A 23447-nucleotide genomic window follows, 5' to 3' on the forward strand; every position below is an offset into this window, starting at 1 on the left:
AGTGTTCAGTCTATAATGATTTTATTTCTGTTCTTTATTCAACATCAAACATTTAAACTGTCGGACATTTCACTAATTACTTCAAGCTGCTTATTTATATGATATAATAAAAATAACCAAACTTAACAACCAAACTGATAACAAAACAAGACAAAAATATATGATAACTTGAAAAAAATGTTGTGTATTTTTTGTTTACTTCAACTTGTTTTGTCTGATGTAAAGTGCTTTATAAATAAAATGTGGTATTATCGTAATTTTTAAATAAAACGTGTGTAAAACTCAAGTTATTCAGAGAGTCCCAAGGCACTTATTTTTTCCACATTTTTCAAATACTAAAGATTTTTAAGTACTACAAAATTTAAAAAATCTAAATTTGTGTATAAAGAATTTACCTTTAACCTAAATATTCTTATACACAAAAAAATCACGATTAACAAAAGTGTCATTGTCGTTGCGTCACCACGCCCTGCATGAAACTGGCGTCTGTTTCATTCTCGGGTTGTTTTTTTTTCGAGGGGCGGGGCTGCTCTTGTGATTGGCTGTTAAAGCTTCGGGTGGGCGGTGTCGAAGCGCGGCTGCAGAAGGAGCCAATCAGAGAGCGGAACGCCGCTGCACGCGTATTTTGAACTGTCGGGTAGCAACGGACCGGACTGGACTGAAGAGAGCTGAGCGAGGGGGAAACGCGGCGCTTGTCTTTTTTATTTGACAAGTTTAAGTTGTTTTAAACTGTTCACGAAGTCGGCAAACAAGTCTGGACTATACAATGAGGCGGAGGTAAGATTAAAACGTATTTTCTGCCCCCCGGAAAATACTTTAAATGTACTTACTTAACGCAAGCTTATCCTTGCAGTAGCGGTTAGCTCGAACATAATAGTGAATTTGGTTTACTGTAGAAGTTGTACACGGTACAGTTGAGTTAGTTTACTGGTTTTATAGTCGATGTTTCTGTGTTTCTGTAGCGAGGTGCTCGCAGCAGAGTCGGTGTCCTGCTTGAATAAAGCGCTGATCCACCTGAAGGACATTTGGGAGGAGATCGGTATCCCAGAAGACCAGAGACTGCAGAGGACTAATGTAGTCAAGAACCACATTAAGGTGAGACATCAACCATTTCACTGCTGGTGTGTGATAGTGAAGAGGAGGTTAACACTTGACCTGCGTTATAAACAGGTTTCGACAGAAGAGGAGGGTGAGTGGAACAGGTCAGTCCAGGGTCAAACTAGAGACCATATATTACACATTACCCATACTGCACAAGAGCTTTCAAAACACAGCAAAAACACTTGTGCTTCATGGTTTTTTCTACTCTTGTCCACTAACTCAAACGTGTGGATCATCCATCAGTTTAAAACAAAGTGCACAAATGTGGATTATCAAGGCAGTACGATATGAAAAGGCAGATCAAGTTATTATTCAATGGAAGTCTTATCTCCAGCAGAATCCAAAGAAAGTACCAGAGCACACTAAAGGCTAAAGGCAAATGTATTCTGGTGCCAAAAAAAGCTGCTATCTGACTCATCTTGGGCATACAGACATCAAAATTAAAAGAAAACATTTGAACACCTTTAGTTTATTGTCATTGCACATAGTTCAAAACTAGAGGGGAATTCATCATTCAGCAACACCCTCACATCCATACATGTTTTTAAAAGACAGAAGCAGATAAAAAACAAGCTTTTAAGAAAATGAATCTAGGGCAGTGTTGTTGAAAACTCTGCACCTCTGTGTAGTAATGCATGTTAAAGGGATAAAGACAAAAAAATGCATATATGTTGCACATGAGACACTTTTAGAAAAATACAATATTGCACATTAGATATGTAAAGCGTGGTTATTTGTACATTGTTACTGCGCCATAAAATATTGGCACACATGCTGTGTCAAATGTAAGTTTTGTTGGGGTGGGGGGGGGTGTTCTTGTCTGTGATGGCTCTAGGGTAGAAACTGTGTTTAAACCTTGATGTCTGGGTCTTAAGGGAATGAAGGATAAAGACAGAAAAATTCATACGGTTGCTATTTACAAAAGTGTTTTCCCTCAAGACAAAAACAACAACAGTATATTGTTTTATATTTGACAAGAAAGCTTCCTATGCAAACAAGTGGAAGAAAAACTTCTTCATAGAGTCATAATGTTATGCAACAAGGCCCTTTATGGTCTTATGGTCTTTCTGAAGGGTTAGCAAACAGCTGTAGTGTGCATTAAAAACCCTAAGACAGTTGCTAATAAGAAATCTGTTTCTCCATGTTTTCATATGTGAAGAAGGGACTGTCAGCAGATTGAGACACTGGATATCGATTCTTAAATCAACACACGACCATCTGCTGAATGCTTATTTTTTTCTTCTTCTGTTTATTCACTAGAACTTGTTGGAAATGATGGTCAAAGAAGAGGAGTCTCTGAAAAACAGGCTGATGAGCAGTATTGAAACATGCAGGGCAGAAATGGAGAAGCTTTGTCTGGAACTTCAGCTGCCATTGTTTGAGGTAACAAAAGCTTTTACATCTACCTGTTACAGATACACAACTGTTTGATTTGCTTGCCAGCGATTGACGTTTGCATACAAACGTTTTGTTAGTGTTTTGTAAGTTCACACTTCATATACATGCTTACTATGTTTTCATTTTTGTCTTAAAACATTTATATTCTAATCCAATAATAAAGTAGTCATTGTTTGGTTGATCATGAATTATAATGGACGCGCAGAAGAGAAAATAAGCATCTTGTTGTTATCTCCTCTGTATGTTCAGGAGGAGAGTGGTATCAGCATGCTCCAGCAGGAGAAAAACATCCGCACACAGGTGGATGCTCTGACGAAGGAGAAGACTCAGCGGATGCAGCAGCTGAAGCTTCTTCTGGACCAGGACCAGGACCTGTGCGACATCCTGTGCTCCATGTCTTACGGCATCGCTCCCGACTCCGTCCCCTCCCCGGAACAGCTGGAGAACTTCCGGCAGCACATCGCCAACCAGAACGAAGAGAAGGTGAGAGGGATCATCTGCTTTGTTTGGTTGATGCGGTTTCAACCCTCCTTTCATCTTTGGACCCGTTTTAAAGCTGCTTAGAAAAGATTAAAATGCACACAGGGCATTTTATATCAGAAGTCTCGTTAAATGGCTCTTAAGGTCATAGTTTCTCTTGCTGGTTGACATGCTTCTACTTGAAACATGACATTTTAGAATAGATATTAAAAGCAGTGTGTTTGCCACATGTCCCTGAGCTGTTAACGTACTCTCCTCTCCTAAATCATAATATTAGGGACACTTGGGATGTATCATATCACTTCAAGAAATTGAGAAAGTGTAAAGGAAAAACCTGAAGGTCACTGGATAAAAGTATTAACAAGACCACCCCCAAATCATGAATTTAAAATTTGTTTTGACATCTCTTTGTTTTTCAGATATAACACAAGAAAATATGTTTATCTGGCATTTAACTATGAATAGCAGCATCACATAGCTTTTCTTCTCTCTCGTAAACCCGGTCTAATCCATACATGTCAAATTTCTTGCCGCGTGTTTCAGACGAGGCGGTATGCTGAGTTCACAGACATCAAAAGGCAGATCATCTTGCACATGGAGCAGCTGGACCACATCCCTGAGACCAGCTTTGAGAAGGACGTGGTCTGTGAGGACGAGGACTCTTTTTGCCTCTCCAGAGACAATATCACATCCCTCAAACTGCTTCTCTGCCAGGTGAGAGTTTTAAAACAGTGTTGGATTTATAATCAGGCTTTCATGTTGACTGGCTGATGTTTAACCTCTTTAATAAAGTTCAGTGAAATATGTGAACTGAGGGATCCCTCACCGGTACCTCTTTTAATTCCAGTCTAACTAACTGTTGCATGGTCACAGTTAATGCAGGAGTGTTGGTGACTGATGCGTCTCTGTCCCTCTTGCAGCTGGAGGAGCGTAAAGCAGAGAACGAGGCGATGTGTGAGAGTCACAGGGAGAAGATCCAGCAGCTGTGGGACAGACTGCAGGTGCCGCAGGAGGAGAGAGAGGCCTTCAACGAGCACATGGTCACATCCAGGAAGAGGAACTTGGAAGCGGTGAGAAATTACAAGTGTCCTGAGCCACCGACTCAACGCTACATTTATTTTTATGACAGTCCATTCTGTGGCTTCTAGTTCTTCAGTTTACACTTTACTCTTCCTCCTCAGTTGCGAGCAGAGGTCCAGCGTCTAGAGGAGCTCAAACTCCTAAACATCCGAAATGTCACAGAAGCCATCCGCTCTGAGATCGCCGTGTTCTGGGACAGGTGCTTCCTCAGCATCGACCAGCGGCAGGATTTTGCACCATATTTTAGCGGTGGGTTCTCTTGCTTTGCATTTAAACGGGTTTCATTCAAAAGAATATTGGACTTTATCAAAGTGCTAAGACTGTTGACTGTTTCAGAGGACTTCACTGAAGAGCTGCTGAGCGTGCACGATGCTGAGATCCAGCGCTTGAAGCGGCATTACGAGGACCACAGAGAGCTTTTTGATGGGGTTCACCAATGGGAGGACAGCTGGAGACTCTTCCTGGAGCTGGAGGTGAGCACACCGACTCTGGTCTTGATTTATGAAGGACTCTGCATGGACATTGTTACGCCCCACCATAAAGTGGCCCTATGGGGCTAACAACAATACACAAATAGACCCAGTAAAATACTTAAAAACACCTTAACCAAGTCAAAATCAAGGGATTTATTACTAACATGACAAACCCAACAGACAATCCCTGACTGAGAGGCACAGCAGTCCCAACTCCAAAAGGCTCTCTTTCTGAAGCCGGAACTGCTATTTTAAGCTCTGAGGCCAGGTGTGCGTTAGTGGCTTCACCTGTGCAAACAGCACAGGGAAACATACAGCCGCAACAGATATGAACCTCTGATCAGCAAAGGTGTTCTATCTTCAATGTAATGAATTGTGGGTGATATAAATTAGTGAAGTCTGAACCTAAAGAAGACTCCAGTAAGTCACAGGAGGCCCATTGGGGACCACATGTAATTTAGGGGTTCTGGAAGCTCTCAGCACTTTCATACAAAAAGGGAATGTAATCTTTATTTTTTTGTGTTTTTCTCATTCTCAGAAAAAAGCCACAGATCCGACAAGATTTGCAAACAGAGGAGGGAATCTTCTCAAAGAGGAGAAGCAGAGGTCTGAGCTGCACAAAAGTCTGCCCAAGGTAAAAATGTGGATTTAGATTATTTTTTGTCTAAGCATGAAATATCTTTTATGTCTCAGGAACTCATTACTGTGTGTCTTTGTTGTTGTTGCTTTAAGCTTGAGAAAAAACTAAAAGCCGAGATCGACGTGTGGGAAAGTGAACAGGGTCAGGAGTTTCTGGTCAGCGGGCAGAAGTTCCTGCAGTACGTGGAGGAGCAGTGGGAGCTGCACCGAATCGAGAAAGAGAAGGAGAAACAAGAAAGGGTAAACAAATCCCTCTTATTGCATAGTGGGCTACACCTGTATGTTTAGTGGAAAATGTGTTGACACGTCTCTTTGACAAACTCCTGACAGCATCTGAAGAAGAGCAAACAGACTGAGGTGGACATGCTCTATGGAACAGCTGTACGCACCCCCACCAAACGCAGATTCCTCGGCACCACCACCCCAAACAAAACACGCAAGGTAAACCAAGTTTGTGGCTCACGTTTATATTACTGGTACTATCAATTCTTTTAAGACTAATTGAATTCTGTTAGGTCGCCTGGCTCTGTGGGCACTAACCCCCTCCCTCTCTCTGCCTCTTTTATCAGTTTAATGCCACTTCCAGCATCTCTAGCGCCACCTCTAACAGCACCATGCGCTCTGCTTTTGGTGGAACTGTCTGTCGCTCGCCTGTGCCCCGCCCACCGCTCTCGGCAAACAAGGTTGGTCAAAGAACTACAAACATAATGGAGAAGTATTTATTTAACAGGGTTTTCTTTGACAATGCTCATGAACCAAAACAAATATACTTAAAATGCTTTTACCTGAGTCAAGGTACTTCTCTCATTCTTCCTTCTAATTTGGCGCTGAAATATAACCATTTGTATGCGTGGTTATTAACACCCTTTACACCTCGTTTTGCAATGTATAACACAGAGGAGGAATGGTGGGGTGAAGTGGCTCTGTCCCTGATCCTCCGTCTGAAGTAGTGACAGAGCATCATAGGGGGAGACGGTGGTAATGTGTAACATCAGAGCCGTGTGTGTGTGTGTAGCTCCTGCCTGAAATCACACCAGGTACACCAATATCACACGGTTTCTGATGCGATGTTTAAGTTCTTGGTTGAGGGATCCCAGTCTCTGTATGGCTGTTGATACACAAACTTTTCCACACTTTCCAAATGTGACCTTTTAAATGTGTGTCATACTCCTTACCCTTTGATTGTTTCAGGCTTAGAGTGGGGTGGACTTGTTCCTTCTGCCTCTTTATTCAGCTGTTTTAATCATCCTTATCTTCAGATCTGTTTGTTTTAGAGGTATGGACTCCTGGTGAAAGTCTTAAAAAATCAGCAAGGGGCTCTGTGAAGTTTGTATCTGCCGTGTTGTTGCTCCTGCATTGATCTGTGAACACTGATTGTTACTTTACGTTCCCTGAGATGTCTAGGGGATGAGAGGAGTGACAATCACGAAACGCTGACAAATGATTTATTAACAACTTAAAGTGGATTCACAATTGAACTAAAAAACAGGCTTCTGTCAAACACAACTGAAGAGAAGCCAAACACTGACTCAATTTAAACACCAACACAAAACTCAGATCAACAGGAGGAACTACGACGACGTCAGACAAGTAACTTCCACACAATCACTGCACGACCCACTGGTGACTGCTCTCACCTCTCCTGCTTTTTATGCTGAGGACGTTTTGATTAGTAGTATCAGGTATCAGCTGAGCTCAATCACCAGCTGCAGTAGGGACTCAAGACAGTACCAACCTGCAGAGAGAGAGAGAGAGAGGAACAAAAACAAAAAACACACACAGCATTACATCATGTAACACTGGTACAGCAAAAACTAAACAACAACCAATAGTGCAGATATATTTGATGGACAAAATGAAAGTTGACTCGTGATCTCCTCCATTCATTTTCTAAATCATTGACTGATTGCTGTTTTCTGATGTTAGAGGAGTGATTGTTTGTTCCACTTGTCTGATGTTATTCTCTCCTTCTGTGCGCCCTCCAGGTTCCTGCGGTGCGGACGCCCGGTAGCAGTAGACCCCCCAACCCACGACTGCAGGGCTGTAACAAGGAGAACGAGGTCCGGTCGAAGGGGACCCCTCTGAGTGGTGGGTTGCTGAACTCCGCTAGTCCACAGCCTAACTTCAGCATAACCTCTGTTGCCAGCACATATTCTGAATTTGTGGTAATTTAATTTTTTGCCTCTAATTAATTCTTTCTGCATGGTTTTCCTCATTCATGTTCAGTTCAACTCTTAAAATGATTGTTTAATTATCAGACAATGATGAAGCATGTTAATGATGTACATTTATATTATAGAGGGACTTGGTCAACACTGAATCTGTTCAGTCAAGGTGTGTTTGGAATCCTTAAAGCTAAGTGTTAATGCCACTAATCCCATGATGACTTGCAGTTATTGCATGCCTCTAATCAAAGGGAGAAATTACCCTTCAAGAAAAGATGATGTTTAAACTTGAACACAGTCGCTTTGTCAGGCCCCGTGCGCCCAGCATCTTCTTCCGAGCGCCCCGCATTTTTTGTGCGTCATCTCAAAGCGCTCAAGTGGAAAATATTTCAACTTTTCAGAAAGGCGCTGTTGACATCTCCGGCACTCTTTTCCAAATGTATGATATACAATTGTCATAGAGACAGGACGGACATGCAGTGCATTTCTTCTCAGTGCAAAAACGCTTCATGCAAGTGGTCTGTAGCGTACAGCCAGCGCTTTTCTGCCCGGAAAAAACCTAAGTAGACACGAGGCATAAGACTTCAGAAAGCATTCTGGTTAATGTAAGAATCATTCCAGCCATGTTTCAGCTCAGTTCTTTTATTTCAGTCAGTTATCGCTTATTTTTGCAATTTTACTTTCAACATATTTTCAAGCAACCCAAATCTAATCCAGTGTCGTTTCTCGTCATAAATTGTGGAGGGTCTTGGCACAGAATCTTCAATTTAATGCATCACGATGATTCACAAACCATCATTAACAAAAAACAAAAAAACATAATCAGGTCAACAGAGATGTTGAACTCAAAATCTCTCTCATTTAAATGCTCTACATTTTAAGGTTTCTGGTGCAGTTCCATTCAGTGAATGGAAAGTAAAAATGTGGACTGTTTCCTGCACCGTCATGACTTTTCAGGAATTGGTGCCAAGAGTTCTTTACAGACATTTTGCAGTGAAGACATGGTTTGTATAAAAGGAAGACAGTTCAGGGTCAAGAAAAATGTGCAAACCAAAACTGAGTAGCCCTTCACATCAGGATAGTTTCTACAGTTTGACCCATAAAAATGAATTTTTCCTCTCTTTATGTCACAGTTTAAACATTTTGAGTCTTCCTTTTCTCTCTAATGACACTAACAGCTTTCAGAGTGGCTCAATTCATGGCAATAAAAAGTGTGCCTGTTTGATTTGCATCTTTGAGTCGCCTCTGCTCCTCCATGTTTTCAAACTTTGGAGACATTGACTTTAATGTCTACTCTTTCTGGTTCTATAGCGAGACCTGTCCAAAGCCTCCAACACCAAGATCCAGCACGACGTCCTGAACTCCACCAGCACCAACCTCTGACCTCCCCGCTCACATCGTCGCCCTTTCAATGAAGTTCTGATTCCTTCCCATGTGGATCTCTGCTACCTGCTATAAAATGTAAATGAAGGTGATAATATATTAAGTGTTGAGTCAGTGGTAAACACTTTAAACAGCTGTTATATAAATGAGACTTTGCGCTGTCCATCACTGTGTGTATGAGGATAACATATGTATGTCACTAACACTACTGTTATGGATGGAGGTAGTCTGTGACCTCCAGTGCTTCTAACGAGCCTATCATTGAGAGCACCTCCTTTTATAGAGCAGCCAGGCTGATGAGCACAGACTGGGTGCAATCAGGACAGGTGCTCTCAATGATAGGCTCGTTAGACGCACTGGAGGTCACAGGCTAACTCCATCCGTAACACTGCTTTGGCTCTCTAAATGTATGAAGAGGCAGTAAATGTCTGCATCGATTAGTGCACATTTAAACGAAAGAAAGTTAAAGAATCGTCTCTTGAATTTATGCAATCTGGGGTTAAAGGCCAAATGTATTATGAATACTACTTATGCACTTTTTTACTTAGAACATATTTTTGCAGTGCACACTCACTGTCATCCAACTCTGTTTTTATATTTTTATGTATGCTGTAAATAGTTCTGTCTCCACTCCTTCTCTTCATAGGACTGTTTGACAATAAGCTTGTTGTTTAAACAGACAGTTGAAATATGTCATGTATAGGTGCTGCGCTATAGTTTGAATATAGTTAAATCATTTGGATTCAATACACTATTGTGACTGATTTGAAAAAAGCTTGTCAAAATGCATTAAATGTTTTTTCACTTATAAATAAATGACTGAAATGTGTTTTATTGGATCCTCTATCTACACTTTTAATAGTTTTTACGCATCAGATAGAAAACATGAATTTAAGATAACATCACAGATATTCCAGTTTGTCTTTTCCTTTTCTGCGTCTGTCTCATTCAGGAGCTTTTTTTTTTTCCAACCAGTCAATCTATTTAACTCCTCTGCTGAATTTCTTTAAAACACAAAGCCTGACACTCTGACATGATCAAATACTTCCCTACCTATGGACTCGTTTTAGTTTTTACACCCAGCAGAGTCAAAGCTAGGAATTTAGAAATGTAGAGGTCACTAGTTTTAAAAGTCACTTATGATGCAAAATCCACATCACCATGTTTTTCTAACACTAATATGTGTCCCTATCTGTCTACAAAAACACTCCAGTTATGAGAAAAGTCCATCCTCTCTGTCTTTTCCCTGCTCCACTTTTCAGAAAATGTGTGCTCAAACAGACCGTTTGGAGACTTTCCCTTCATGACATCACAAAGGGCAGTAACCCCTCCCCCAGGTGGGTGACACTCCCACAGCTAGGTATTTGTTCTGCCCTCTGAGTCTACCTTCTCACCGTAAACAATAGGACATGGAGCGAGAAAGCCCGAGACACCCGAGCTCTTCCAGAGAAAAAGTGTATCTTTGAAAATCTGAGCTTCTGCTTGTTTTTCTTTCATTAGCTTTAAGAGGAAATTCAGTCCATCAAGTTTGCAAAGTGTTATGTGGGTGAATCTGATTCATCTGTTTAAAAAAAAAGCATATCATATGTCTCCGTTTGGTGGTTTATCTGTTCTTTATCGATTTAAAGCACACAAATGAATTGAGGCTTTTACTGTTTGATCGGAAAGTCTTGTGGAGATTGTTGACTTTTAACACTTTTTTTTTTTTTTTAGCTTGAGTTGAAGCCAAGAGACATTTTGCCAATAAAATCTCAGATAACATGGATTACAAAAGATTCCTTTTCAGTGTCTTCGTCTCTCCGACCTCGCAGTCAGCAGATTCCTATGATTGGAAGACTTAAAGGTTTACCTGTAAGACTGATCGGTCACGCCTGAGTAAGGCAGCTAATCTCTTAACCACACCAAGATAAACACAAATATTCTGTGAGGATGTGTGAAGCAATATTTTTGAAAGATGGGAAAAAATAAAAACCCTACGGTTGACTTCAAATGTAGTGATCAGGAAAGTGAAGACTAAAGCTTCAGGTGGATTTCAGGCAGGCTTAATGTACAGGGCAGGCTGATGTTAGTTTATACCATTTGGGTAAATTAATCAAAGCTTGATTAATTTAATCAGCGTTGATCAACACCTGGTGCCGTTATCTGTCTCTGCATACTTTGAATTTGTGATATGAAGTTCAGACGTCTCCCTGCTCTGATTAATGTGTGTTTCCATCAGTCGTCCATGATGTATTTTTACACCACCAAACTTATTCTTCAATCGTCCTTCTGAGGTGTCTGGTCAATAATTCTAGATATGTTGTAATAAAGCGCTGCTACTGAGTTTATACTTTGTGTATTTCGTCATTTCAGCAGAAAAACTTTCCTTTTAATCTAAATTTAGAGTTAAACCGAGTATGATATTTAAGTACAGCGGTTTAGAGAATTTATTGATTTTGAACAACAACAAATAAACACATGTTGATATAATATTCAACATGCTTAACATAAGTCATGAAACATAAAATAAAAATAAAACCAGTAAAGAATGTGCGAACATTTTAGCATCTGCTTTTTTAAAATTTGTGTTAAAAAAAAGAAATAAACCTTCACACATTCATTTCATAAGACAGGTGTGTAGGAGAGTTAAGTGTCATTCAAAACATAGAGGTAACCTCCTGCATGCTGTCTGAGTTGCAAACAAACATTTATTGGCTGTGGATCAGCGGTAGAGTCAGTCGTCTCTCAACTGGAAAGTTGGGGGTTTGATCCCCAGCTTCTGCAGCTACATATCCAATGTGTACTCGTGGGCAAGACACTTAACCCCATGTTGCTCCCGCTGCTACATCGGTCGTGTATGAATGGGATTAGTCAGGGGTGGGCAACTGGCGGCCCGGGGGCCACATGCGGCCCCCATCAACCATCAAGGTGGCCTTCAGATCAATTTTTTACACATCAATTAATTGGAAACATGAAGAAAACATGACGAAATCTGCCATGAAATCATGAAAACCAGAAGTATGTCCATAATAAAATTTGATCACTGTTACATGTTGAGTTAAATTTGAGACATAATTGACTGTAATCGTTTTTGTATTCTACAATTTGGCCCTCTGGCAGTGAGTATTAAATGAATGTGGCCCTTGCTGTGACCAAAGTTGCCCATCCCTGGGATTAGTTAATACCATAGACTGTAAAAATAATTAATAGTTAATACTGAAGGACACGGTACATAGAAACATCTGCCATCAGTGACACATGAAATTAAAAAAAAAGATCTTAGATTTAAGAACCAGTTAAAGTTACAGAGCGGTAAAAAGATGTGAATTCCCCCAAAATAACAAACAAAATATCAACCAAAAAAAGAAAGAAAAAGAAAGGAAATAAAAGGGGTTTAATTTGCCATTTAATCGAGCTGGTGGAGATCACGGAATTTACTCTGAAGGATTCGTACCGGAAGTCCCGCTATTCACTGACCAGACTTCCGGGCTCCTTATTAGAGGAACACACGTGAACATGTCAGACTTCAGTACGTGGTTCACTCACACCTTTCTCAGTAACAGTGTGCGGTAAAGCGACGCCGCACGACTTTTAAAGCTCAGTTTTTTCAAAAGAAGAGTGTCAGCCATGTCGGGCGCGTTAGCACGGCTGCTCTTCTACCCGACTTTAACCTTCAACGTTGTCATGGAGAAAGTGTCCCTCAGACGCTGGTTTGACCGAGTGGACGACACCGTGATCCTGGGAGCGCTGCCGTTCAGATCCATGACTAAACAGGTCAGACTGCCTCAACAAGGAAATCCTCTTTCACCTGCAAACACTGAACACAATCCTCCTCCTCCTCCTCTTCCTCCTCTTCTTCTTCTCCTCTTATTTATAACCATGAAGTCAACATGACTGGCGCACATATAACTCTGTTTCCACTGAAGACTGCATGTTGTGCATCAAAGGTCATTTTTTAATATTATTTATACCAACTGTGATGAACAGTGGCACGAAATGGCATTATGAAGCTGAGTCGTAATTATGGTTCATTGAGCCCGTTAATATTTACAGTCTTAGGATTGAGCCATAATGTTGAAATAGTCGGTTACTATGGCAACATAATCAGAATCAGCTTTAATGGCCTGGTTTGTTTACAAATACACATCAAAAGGAGTAGATGGATTAATAAACATGTATTTAGTGTTTTGAGTGACATCATGATTACATTAGAGGAACCAGGTGAGTTATTTGAGTCGTTCAGCTCTGTGGTGTAGTGCAGGTATATCCAGGTATATGGAGTATACCCACTTATTTTCAGTCTCCATAAGGTATGCCCACTTCTAAATCTCTTTTGATTCACACCATTTAATGATTTATATTCAGTAGTTTGCTACAATTTTTTTTTTTTCCTAGGATGCTGAAGGGATGACCCTCCCTACTCTGTCTCATTGACTAGAATGTACGAAGGAATGTGCATGAGTATAATAATAATAATAATAATAATAATAATAATAATAATACAAGGACAACAAGAGAAGCAATGTATTCAGAAATTAATACATATAAGAGTCATGAATCAGTTTTTCTTTCAACACAAAACCAGATAAAATAAAATAGAATCAACATCATGATGATGATAATAATAAAGCGAGGACAGGGCAGCTACACTCTCTCTCCTTTTCTTGACTGTTTCTTTGTTTCTCTTCTCTTGTTCCATTAACAGTTTGCTGTATTTGAGGTTTCTTTTCCAGCAGTTCAGTGGATCACGTGATGACGTCACTGCCTGCGGCCTCACCGTTTCAGTGAGCTCGTCTGTTAAAGTGTCGTCCACTCTGACGACTGATTTCTTCCTTCTCTCTTGTTCCAGCTGGTAGAAGCAGAAAACGTTCGAGGTGTCATCACCATGAACGAGATGTATGAAACCAAATATTTCTGCAACTCGGCCGAGGTGAGTTCTTCCCGTAACATGTTGAAGACTCAGCCAGGTGAACGGCTTGTGTTTATTATAGGATTTATAAATACTCATTAACTAAAAAAAAAAAAAGTTCCCTCAATTCCAACGTGGCTGTCTTGTGTTTGTGTCCAACGTTCTGCAGAGGATTAGTGATCTGTTTAGAGCAGACATCAGTTCATTATTGATCAGTTGAAGTCTTTAGGTGTCTGTTTTCAGCTTCTACATTGTGGGAATTTTCTGCTCTTCCTTTTTTTTTAAATAAGACAAGTTAACTGAATATCGTTGGTTTATTGACTTTTTATGGGATTTTTAGGGCAGATAGCGATATGCTTAACGATGTATCGGCCGATATCTTTCTTAAATCTATGTTCGGTCTGTAGAGATGTGTGGATTTAAATACACCCATTTATTGTGTTAGTCCCTCAAATGGAGTTATCAAATACTTGTGGAAAAGATTTATAACGAAGACAAGCTGGTCACTCTACTGACTCCTCATGTACATGCATCACCCTTTTACACCCTGGAGAGCGCCCTCTGCTGGCTGATTAATCTAATCTGAAGATATGATTGTATGTTCTGGGGAATTATAACGGACTCATAACTCTTTGTCTTTTGCATTTTTTTTTTTAAACACAATAATTGAAATATGAGTCTATAACACAAACTGCTGAATTGTTGTCAGGTGCAGCCTAAGAGCTTTAGACGGGATAGGACTTTGAGAGTTGTGATTAACTAGAAGCCAGGCAGCCATGGAAAACATGGCGGATTTCCAGGTCAGTTCATTTGATGTGTTTGGTGCCGCCTTCAGGAGTGGCAGGCTGCAGGTGTGGAGCAGCTGAGGTTGAGCACCGTTGATCTCACCGGCGTTCCCACTCTGGAGAATCTGCACCGAGGAGTGGAGTTCGCCCTGAAGCACCGAGAGCAGGGGAGCAGCGTGTACGTCCACTGCAAGGCCGGACGCTCCCGCAGCGCGACGCTGGCTGCTGCGTACCTCATCCGGGTCAGTGTTTCACCACGGGAGGTTCAGCCTGAATTTATTTACAGTGTCGGACCAACGAGGGTCACATTCACACTGGTGTCATCATCCAGGAGATTCTGACATTCTCAGTTTTTTTTATCCCATGATTCTTATTCAATGAAATCGATTGTGTGTGTTTTTCTTTTAACCTGACAGTTACACTGCTGGACTCCTGAGGAGGCCGTTCAGAACCTGGCGTCTGTTCGGCCGCACGTCCTGGTGCGCTCGGCTCAGCTGGAGATGCTGAGGAGATACTACCAGCAGGTGTGCGGAGAGTCCAGCTGAGAGAGCAGAGCAGAGGGTCCGACCTCGTTATGATCTCAGCTGGCAAAGTGGACTCAGAGCCTTTTGGTTTTTTTTTTCAGTTGACACAAATCCTCCATTATTGTGTTCAGTCACTGAAGACAAAATGCCAAAACTAGTCGTTTTTTTTCCTACAAAATTATGAAATCTCAAGAGCTTTACTGGAGAATGGCTGACATCGATTCAAATCAAATCCGGCCCCGTGTCCAACTAGCGTTTTTTTTTCTTCCGAAGCGCGAGCGTTCACAGCAACAGCGGCTGCCCAGAGAAAAGACTCAACGGCCAGCGTTTTTTTTTCTGCCTATTTGTGAGGCTGCCCTGACCTCTTTGAGTTGAATTCTTTTTGTACTTCTCAGAAATATGCTGTTCACGTCACTGGTGCTCTTTTTTAAAATATAAAATATTCCCCATAGAATCGTGCCTCGTATCCACATCCTCTTTACTCCGCGTCTGATCGGGGGAAAAAAACGATCTCAGATATAAAACATGCGGTAAAAAGTAACGGAGCAGTGTCGGTCGTACAGCTGTCATTGTCAACAGACTGTTGTCATGGAGACAGGAAGGACGTGCAGCGCTTTTCTTCTCAGCGCGCAAATGCTTCGTGCACAGCCAGCGCTCTTCTGCCTGGAAAAACGCTGGGTGGACGCGGCGCCTCAGCTAGCAAAGAAAAGTCATTTTCTACCAGCAATGTTCTAAAAGATTTGTTTCAATCTGTCATCATACAAAAGTTCAACTTCTCTCCTTTAATTACCTGACCATCAGATTTCCTGCTTGCTGCTGGAACTCATTTCCTCTAAGTCTGTAATTCTTAAAACTCAAACTACATTCAGGAATGTTTCAAGTTAACACTCGGAAAGTTCTCCTGACCTCTGACCCCTCTGAGTGTTTGCTTAGCCAAGCTAGCCTTAGCTCTGTTTCAGACTCAAATCCTTTGCAATGCCGACTGTGATGAAAACATGAATAAATAAATAAAAACTCCAGTTTTAAGACGTGTTGCAAACTGGCTGAGTTCAGACTTCAGTGGTTCTGGAGGACGACACTTCAGTTCATGTTTCTCCTATGAAAAAGTTACTTTTTATAAATATTGTATTTCCAGAGGTCAGATTCTGGTGTTTCCTCGTACATTTAAAAACATTGAAAATTATTTGAAATAAAATATTTGTGAAATAAATACAGTCTAATGGCGTCTCTTCTCTTTTATTTTTGAGCATGTTGAGGAAACTTTCATACTGCTTTTTCAGATTTCAGATCCAGATGTTTAAATATTTACTGTGCGTCACCGCTCTCATGTTTTAAGTCACACGTGTTGACTGATTCCTCTCCCTCTCTTTCCCCTACTTCTTTCTTCCCCTTAAACTTTTATTCAATGAGAAAATGAACAAAGATGAGTCTTCAATGAAATAATCAGACAAAAATCAAGAAAGAGAGATTTGTCTGATGTCTGCTAAAACAGTTCAACATTCAAATCAGGACTCCACATGTTTCTATTTTCCTGCTTTGTTTTACCTACTTGTTTTTAAAAGAAAAGATATTTTCTTTTTTTTTTTGTTCTTTATACCTGTAACTTCTAAAAGCGTCCTGTGGAGAGGTGCTGCAAATGAGCACTTTGCTATAAACACTGAGAGCGGTGCATCTGGGACATGTTTAAAGGTTATATTACCAATGTTACAGTATGTCTATGTTAAATAAACACAGAACTAGATTTAATGAAAAGGTTTTTTTTTCAGTGGAAAACACTTTATTTAAAGAAATCTTAAAAGTGCTACAGAGTCAAGAAAACATAGTCATGAATGCAAAAGCATGAAAGGAATTAAGAATAAGAGATAATGAGCAGGCAGAGGAATTAAGAAACTTCAGTATAAAAGTGAGACGGAAACATTGGGAAGGTTCAGGTACACCAGGGGTGGGCAACTGGTGGCCCGGGGGCCACATGTGGCCCCCATCAACCCTCAATGTGACCCTCAGGTCAATTTTTACATATCAATGAATTGGAAACATGAAGAAAACATGACTAAATATGCCACAAAATCATGAAAACCAGAAAAATATAATAATTATGATTGATCACTGGCATATGTTGAGTTAAATTTGAGACATAATTGACTGTAATCGTTTTTGTATTCTACAATTTGGCCCCCTGGCAGTGAGAATTAAATGAATGTGGCCCTTGCTGTGACCAAAGTTGCCCCTCCCTGAGGTACACGATGCTTTATTGGCATGAATGGTAACAAACGTTATTGTAAAAGCTAAATTATGTTGATGTATCTTAATGTATACATTTATGAATAAATACATATAAACATATACTACCTGTTTGTCTCTTATCGGGTGGCAATCATTTACAAATAGTGCAGCTGAATGTATAAATTGTGGCTCTGCTGCTGTTAGGAAGTGATGAAAGATGAGAATTAAAAAACAGCATTCAAACAAGTAAGTGCCTGGAGATCTTGGTAAACGCTTAGCCTCATTATCGAACAAGAGATTTTTTGCCTGAATACATTTGGCAACACTGCATTAACCAGACTCCTCCTCCTCCTGACCACCAGGGGGCGACAGACCGCTCCTGACCACCAGGGGGCGACAGACCGCTCCTGACCACTAGGGGGCGACAGACCGCTCCTGACCACCAGGGGGCGACAGACCGCTCCTGACCACCAGGGGGCGACAGACCGCCAACAGTCTCATTTACGTCCGAAGAAAACATCAAGCGGAGCAGACATGGCGGCGTCGTTGATGCGGTTTGTCCGCGGAGGACTTGGAAGGAGTTACAACAGTAAGAAAGACTCTAATCTCCTTGTAGTTTGCGTGTAGTGTGTCCTTCAGTGTGCTGTCTTAATCTACGTGCGTCTGCGTACCCGTGAAGTCCACACTGGTTTATTTTGAACAGTCAAACGTCTCTGGTTTGACCTTCGAGCTAGCTAATGCTAATGTTAGCTTTATTCTGCAGCGGGTTGAATAACGAGCATGAAAACCACACAGGCATCATAATGTGAAGGTTTACTGATATATAATGGTGACATGAGGTGTTATTGGTGTATAGAGGACCATTTTTGGTGCCAGCTGATGTCATGTCCTCCTCAGCTGTAGATTCAGGTGTTTAAAGTGTTTAAGGTGTTTTACTCCGGGTTTGACTTCTTCTTGCTTTGTTTAGTTGCCAGGAGTTCCTGTGTCCTCCAGCAGCAGAGCAGGCTGCAGAGCACCACCACAGAGACCAGTCGTGAGTACACTACACCCTACACACTACACCCTACACACTACACCTTACACACAACACCCTACACCCTACACCCTACACACTACACACTACACCCTACACACTACACCCTACACACTACACCCTACACACTACACCCTACACACAACACCCTACACACTACACCCTACACACAACACCCTACACACAACACACTACACACAACACACAACACCCTACACACTACACCCTACACACTACACCCTACACCCTACACACAACACCCTACACACAACACACTACACACAACACACAACACCCTACACACAACACCCTACACACAACACACAACACACTACATACTACACACAACACCCTACACACAACACACAACACACAACACCCTACACACTACACCCTACACACTACACCCTACACTCTACACACAACACACTACATACTACACACAACACCCTACACACAACACACTACACCCTACACACTACACCCTACACACTACACACTACACCCTACACACTACACCCTACACACAACACCCTACACACAACACCCTACACACAACACACAACACCCTACACACAACACACTACACACAACACACTACACCCTACACCCTACACACTACACACTACACCCTACACACTACACACTACACCCTACACACTACACCCTACACACTACACCCTACACACTACACACTACACACTACACCCTACACACTACACCCTACACACAACACACTACACCCTACACACTACACCCTACACCCTACACACTACATACTACACACAACACACTACACACTACACACAACACCCTACACACAACACCCTACACACTACACACAACACCCTACACACTACACACTACACACTACACACAACACCCTACACACTACACCCTACACACTACACACTACACACTACACACAACACCCTACACACTACACACATGTCTATGTCTTGTGTGTTTATGTAAATGAAAAGTTGAATGCAGTTGCAGTTTATGTCCTTTAATTTATGGTTTTACCCAATATTTACAAATTATCCCTGCACTCATGTTCACTTCATGTGTCTGTCTACTCGCTGTTATGTTGAATAGTTTCTGCTTATTATATGTCTACACTCATGCTCTTTAACTTATGTCAATACTGTCCATTTACAACTCTGTTTTAGCACATTTACATTTAATCTTCCATATTTAATCTTCCCATTTAAGACTAGTAAAGCTTAGTTAAATCCTGGTTGTATATATTGACATTCTTAGTTTTGATATTTTTAGTACTTATTTACTTTGTATTTTATATTATATTGTGTTTAGATTTGCTAACATTGTGTTTATTTAATGAATATTGTGTGTTGGATAACCTGCTGCTGAAACGCCACAATTTCCCAGTTTGGGATCAATAAAGTGATTCTATTCTATTTCAAGTAGTAGATTTATAGATAGATACCACAAAACTTCTGTTTACTTCACTCTATGAAAACAAAGCTCAAACAAAACTCGTACACAGCCCAAGATGGGAAAGACATTGTAAATGTACACCAGAAAGATTAACTTAATGTGTATAAATTTAGGATATCAATTAAAAAAAAAAAAAAAGTGAATCACTTAGTTGATCTTGTTTTGTAGGACAGCATGCAAACCTGCCTCATGGCCTGTATACATAACAGTATACGGCCCCCCGTTTTTCGAAGTCATTTAAGGATACCTTTCCGATAGAAAAGGACAGCTGTCATTAAAAGTAACGCATGAACACCAAGATTCCTTCAAGTGTTTGTGTCGCCATGTCGGCTTTTTCTCCTTATTTTTAATTCGTCAAACAAACTATTTTGACACTTAATATTTTGGGGCCTCTAATTGAGACCTGCCTTCAGATGTCAAAACATACGGCAACATTTAGGCTAGTCAAAGGGACTGGGCCTTAAATGGGGAGGGGCTTTAAAAAAAAAAAAAAGTATGGTAGAGAAATAAATAGACAGCAGTGTTTCCTCTTTTTTTAACAGTTAGGGGTGGTGGCCTGGTCCCCAGCGGGGGATTGAATTGATGTGAATGTGAGTTCTGTGTGATTAGAGCTATTGTTGTTGAATTGTCCTCTTTTCTTCATGCAGCCACCGTCAGGCCCAAAGATGCTGTCACTCATAACCAGCTGACAGCGTTTGGGGAGTATGTGTCCGAAATGATGCCCAAATACATCCAGCAGGTCCAGGTCAGTTCATCTGCTTCTTTATGAACGTTATATACTAGAGTGGTTTTCACAAAATATGCAACCCTGCAAATTTCAATTTGTTGCAATATTTGTCTTTATACTCATGTTATGTGTAGTTTAGCAGAATCACAACATCAACAAAAGAGCAGAGAAGAACATTCTGGAGAACAGGAAACTTAACGCAGCTGTTCAATTACGTGCGCAGAGATCGCACCGGTCATGTGCATACAGTCTGTGATTGTGCACGGATTGCAGGGAATAAACGTCACACCCTCCCACTCTCTCAAGGGGAATTCTTCTGATTTTTTTTTTTATGCCATTTATTTTTTAGAGAAAGAACAGTGGCTAGGGTCATATAAAGGAGCCACACGGCCGCCCCGCTTTGAGGGCTATAGCCTCAGTTCATGGGGCACGCAACCAACAACTAGGCTACAGACGCCCCTAAGAAGTCAGAGATTTTATCATGCTGTGTTCTAACATCAGTTCACTCAAACTTCATGCAGAACAAATTCTAGGTGGCTGGCAGAACACTTGAGTTAAATGCATTTACTCATTTGGATGTGTAGGTGACCTGTTATAATGAGCTGGAGGTGATGATCCATCCTGATGGAGTTGTCCCTGTGCTGACCTTCCTGAGGGACCACACCAACGCCCAGTTCAGGAACATGATCGACCTGACGGCTGTCGACATCCCCACACGGCAGAACCGCTTTGAGGTAGCTGTCACACCACAGACACACAGACAGAGACTGATTCGACTTTCATTCTTTCTACACTTTTTTACTTTTCTTCTAACAATATTTCTGCGCCTGTTCTGGTACTCTAAGATGCATTTAAGTTGTCTGAATGTTGTTGATAATGTGTCTTTGTTGCTTCACAGATTGTGTACAACCTGCTGTCGCTGCGCTACAACTCCCGTATCCGTATTAAGACGTACACAGATGAGTTAACCCCTGTGGACTCTGCTGTGTCGGTCCACATGGCTGCAAACTGGTACGAGAGGGAGGTGAGTCAGAACCTGCAGGCCCAGTCTGAAGAGTCAGTATTTATTTATTTGAATCCCATGTCAGTCTTTCTCAGTGGGGATTAAAAAAGCTATAAAAAGTTTTGGATTTGTTTCAGTAGATTGTTTCATCCTGCAGCCATGAAACAGTCTGTGATGGCTACAAAATAATGTTCCGGGGAAATGAGACAACTTCAACTCAGTCAAGTTTGTATGTACAGCCTCTGCTGGCGCACTCACACTAGGCCCAGTTGTCCCGTACCGTGCTAAAGCCAATCGCCTCTTCCAAGCGTGCCAGGGGAAGTGTATCGTGCACTAGTCAAATGAACTGGACATTAGGGGTGAAGCGTGTGAGTGCACCCTAAGAGGCAGAACCAGACTCATGATGGACAGCCGTCTGCTGAGATTGTGTTGGGCTTGGAAAGTGGGATAGAGGGAGATTCAGGAAGAAGAGAAGGATAGAGACAAACAGAGCGACAACAACAAAGAATACAATCTATTTATAGCTACAATGTCAGTTGATCAGTGCGCCTTTTAAATTTGTTGTAAAAAAATGGAGCCTGTTTTATAAAAAAACAGAATTCCTCTTTAGCGAGTCAAATAGATTAGCTGGAGTAATTGTGTGTGATTTTGGCGTTTCTGTGTGTTTTGCCAGGTGTGGGACATGTTCGGTGTGTTCTTCGCCAACCACCCAGATCTGAGGCGTATTCTGACCGACTACGGCTTTGAGGGTCATCCCTTCAGGAAGGACTTTCCTCTCTCGGGATACGTGGAGGTGAGTCCTGACAACAACACGTCTGCCCAGTGCAGCTTGGTCTGTTTTAATCTGCCTCATCGGTGAATTAATCATTTTGTTTCCTTCCAAAAATAAATGCAGTAGTATTGGCAGGATGTCAGTGAGACTGGCAGGATGGAAGCTGTGCCCAGACGTTTAGTCTCAACCTCTGCTGGAGCCTGTGTTTGTTTTTTAAATTAAATTATTAATAGAGCTCATGGTAATGAAGTCAGGGCTCCCACCAGCCCTGAACACATCCTCTATAGTTCCTGCCAAGAAAGGATAATTTATCCTCAAAGTACTTTCAGTAGTACTTTAAGTGCATCTATTTCCTTGAAGGAATAAATAATTAAATTAGCCTCTTAGATCTGGTTTTAAAAATGTATCATCTGGTCAGGATCTCATTAAAGAAGAAGCTCCTTGTGGATTATTTCTTGTTACATTTTTCAGTTTTTTTTAGTCTTTGGGATGCAATGATAACTTCAAAAACCCTCAAACTGCTTTGAAGAGATGTAAACATGCATTCATATTGAGAACTGACGCGTGTCTCCCTCCTCAGGTGCGTTATGACGACGAGGTGAAGCGCGTGGTGGCCGAGCCTGTGGAGCTGTCGCAGGAGTTCAGGAAGTTTGACCTGAACACGCCCTGGGAGGTTTTCCCGGCGCACAGGGAGCCCAAAGACGCTCCGCCCAAACTGGAGGCTGGAGAGGCTCCTGAGAAGAAATGATGTCCCTCATGATTCATCCCCACGTTCTGTCTGTCCGAGTCATTTTGGGATCCCCCGCCCCCCAACTGAACAAAGCCACCTGAATATTTATGTAAATAAAAATAAGAATAAAACAATCCTGAAAAGAGATTTTTTGTGGTGCTGTAAGTTATCTGGTCAACTGTGTGTGTACACCTGAACTTTACCCCTCTAAATGTGACTCCACATTTCATCCCTTACCCTTACAACCTTCTAAAATCAGCTGCTGATATTTCCGCGTCCTCTTTTCTGGTTTCAGCATTTCAGTGTGTTTTGGTCTCCTTGCTGCCTGGATTTCCTCCTGATTAGGACCAGTAGTCATAGTTTATATTGCCTTTGTCAGATAGGAAAGCTGAAGATAGACAGGAAAAGTTGGGAGGAGAGAGTGGTGGGCGACATGCAGCAAAAGGCTGAGGCAGAATTCGATGCCAACCGTCGCTGTGAAGAGGACTACAGCCTCCATACGTGGGGCGTGCAACTACTGGCTCCCCGTCATCGTTTATTTTGACAAAGATTTTCTAAACTTCAGGCTAAGAAAGCTTCAAG

At 41.4% G+C, this 23447-nt stretch overlaps 3 protein-coding genes across 6 annotated transcripts; all 3 read left to right on the forward strand.

The window, feature by feature from the left end:
* Positions 1-636: 636 nt before the first annotated feature.
* Positions 637-9548, forward strand: prc1b (protein regulator of cytokinesis 1b). Of its 4 annotated transcripts, none has more exons than XM_020640181.3 (15): positions 637-777; positions 963-1095; positions 2362-2484; positions 2749-2982; positions 3523-3693; positions 3900-4049; positions 4161-4308; positions 4396-4532; positions 5071-5166; positions 5265-5411; positions 5502-5612; positions 5741-5854; positions 7157-7336; positions 7471-7505; positions 8648-9548. In XM_020640181.3, the coding sequence occupies exons 1-15, from the start codon at positions 767-769 to the stop codon at positions 8694-8696; spliced, it is 1839 nt and encodes a 612-aa protein (XP_020495837.1). In that variant the 5' UTR covers positions 637-766; the 3' UTR covers positions 8697-9548. The 4 variants fall into 4 exon arrangements, with proteins under 4 accessions (XP_020495837.1, XP_029134353.1, XP_020495838.1 ...); XM_029278520.2 differs by having other exon boundaries at positions 7157-7259; XM_020640182.3 differs by lacking the exon at positions 7471-7505.
* Positions 9549-12152: 2604 nt separating this feature from the next.
* Positions 12153-16141, forward strand: ptpmt1 (protein tyrosine phosphatase mitochondrial 1). Its single transcript, XM_020640187.3, has 4 exons — positions 12153-12472; positions 13548-13628; positions 14443-14634; positions 14809-16141. The coding sequence occupies exons 1-4, from the start codon at positions 12326-12328 to the stop codon at positions 14935-14937; spliced, it is 549 nt and encodes a 182-aa protein (XP_020495843.2). The 5' UTR covers positions 12153-12325; the 3' UTR covers positions 14938-16141.
* A 1458-nt stretch (positions 16142-17599) lies between these two features.
* Positions 17600-23012, forward strand: ndufs3 (NADH:ubiquinone oxidoreductase core subunit S3). Its single transcript, XM_020640185.3, has 7 exons — positions 17600-17728; positions 18107-18172; positions 20281-20378; positions 20945-21094; positions 21259-21384; positions 22037-22156; positions 22716-23012. Exons 1-7 carry the CDS (start codon positions 17674-17676, stop codon positions 22881-22883), a joined length of 783 nt encoding a protein of 260 aa, XP_020495841.2. The 5' UTR covers positions 17600-17673; the 3' UTR covers positions 22884-23012.
* Positions 23013-23447: the final 435 nt, after the last annotated feature.

Source organism: Labrus bergylta, chromosome 3 (genome assembly GCF_963930695.1).
Source record: "Labrus bergylta chromosome 3, fLabBer1.1, whole genome shotgun sequence".
NCBI lineage: Eukaryota > Metazoa > Chordata > Actinopteri > Labriformes > Labridae > Labrus > Labrus bergylta.

What these genes read in the sequence shown, in the direction of transcription:
- prc1b (XM_020640181.3), top strand. An exon ending in TTCAGCTGCCATTGTTTGAG is followed by an intron (nt 2,485 to 2,748) that starts GTAACAAAAGCT and finishes CTGTATGTTCAG; the next exon opens with GAGGAGAGTGGTATCAGCAT. An exon ending in TCAAACTGCTTCTCTGCCAG is followed by an intron (nt 3,694 to 3,899) that starts GTGAGAGTTTTA and finishes TCCCTCTTGCAG; the next exon opens with CTGGAGGAGCGTAAAGCAGA.
- ptpmt1 (XM_020640187.3), top strand. Translation starts at nt 12,326, where the DNA reads ATGTCGGGCGCGTTAGCACGGCTGCTCTTCTACCCGACTTTAACCTTC. An exon ending in ATTTCTGCAACTCGGCCGAG is followed by an intron (nt 13,629 to 14,442) that starts GTGAGTTCTTCC and finishes TGCCGCCTTCAG; the next exon opens with GAGTGGCAGGCTGCAGGTGT. An exon ending in CTGCTGCGTACCTCATCCGG is followed by an intron (nt 14,635 to 14,808) that starts GTCAGTGTTTCA and finishes TTAACCTGACAG; the next exon opens with TTACACTGCTGGACTCCTGA.
- ndufs3 (XM_020640185.3), top strand. Translation starts at nt 17,674, where the DNA reads ATGGCGGCGTCGTTGATGCGGTTTGTCCGCGGAGGACTTGGAAGGAGT. An exon ending in ACTTGGAAGGAGTTACAACA is followed by an intron (nt 17,729 to 18,106) that starts GTAAGAAAGACT and finishes TGCTTTGTTTAG; the next exon opens with TTGCCAGGAGTTCCTGTGTC. An exon ending in CACGGCAGAACCGCTTTGAG is followed by an intron (nt 21,095 to 21,258) that starts GTAGCTGTCACA and finishes GTTGCTTCACAG; the next exon opens with ATTGTGTACAACCTGCTGTC.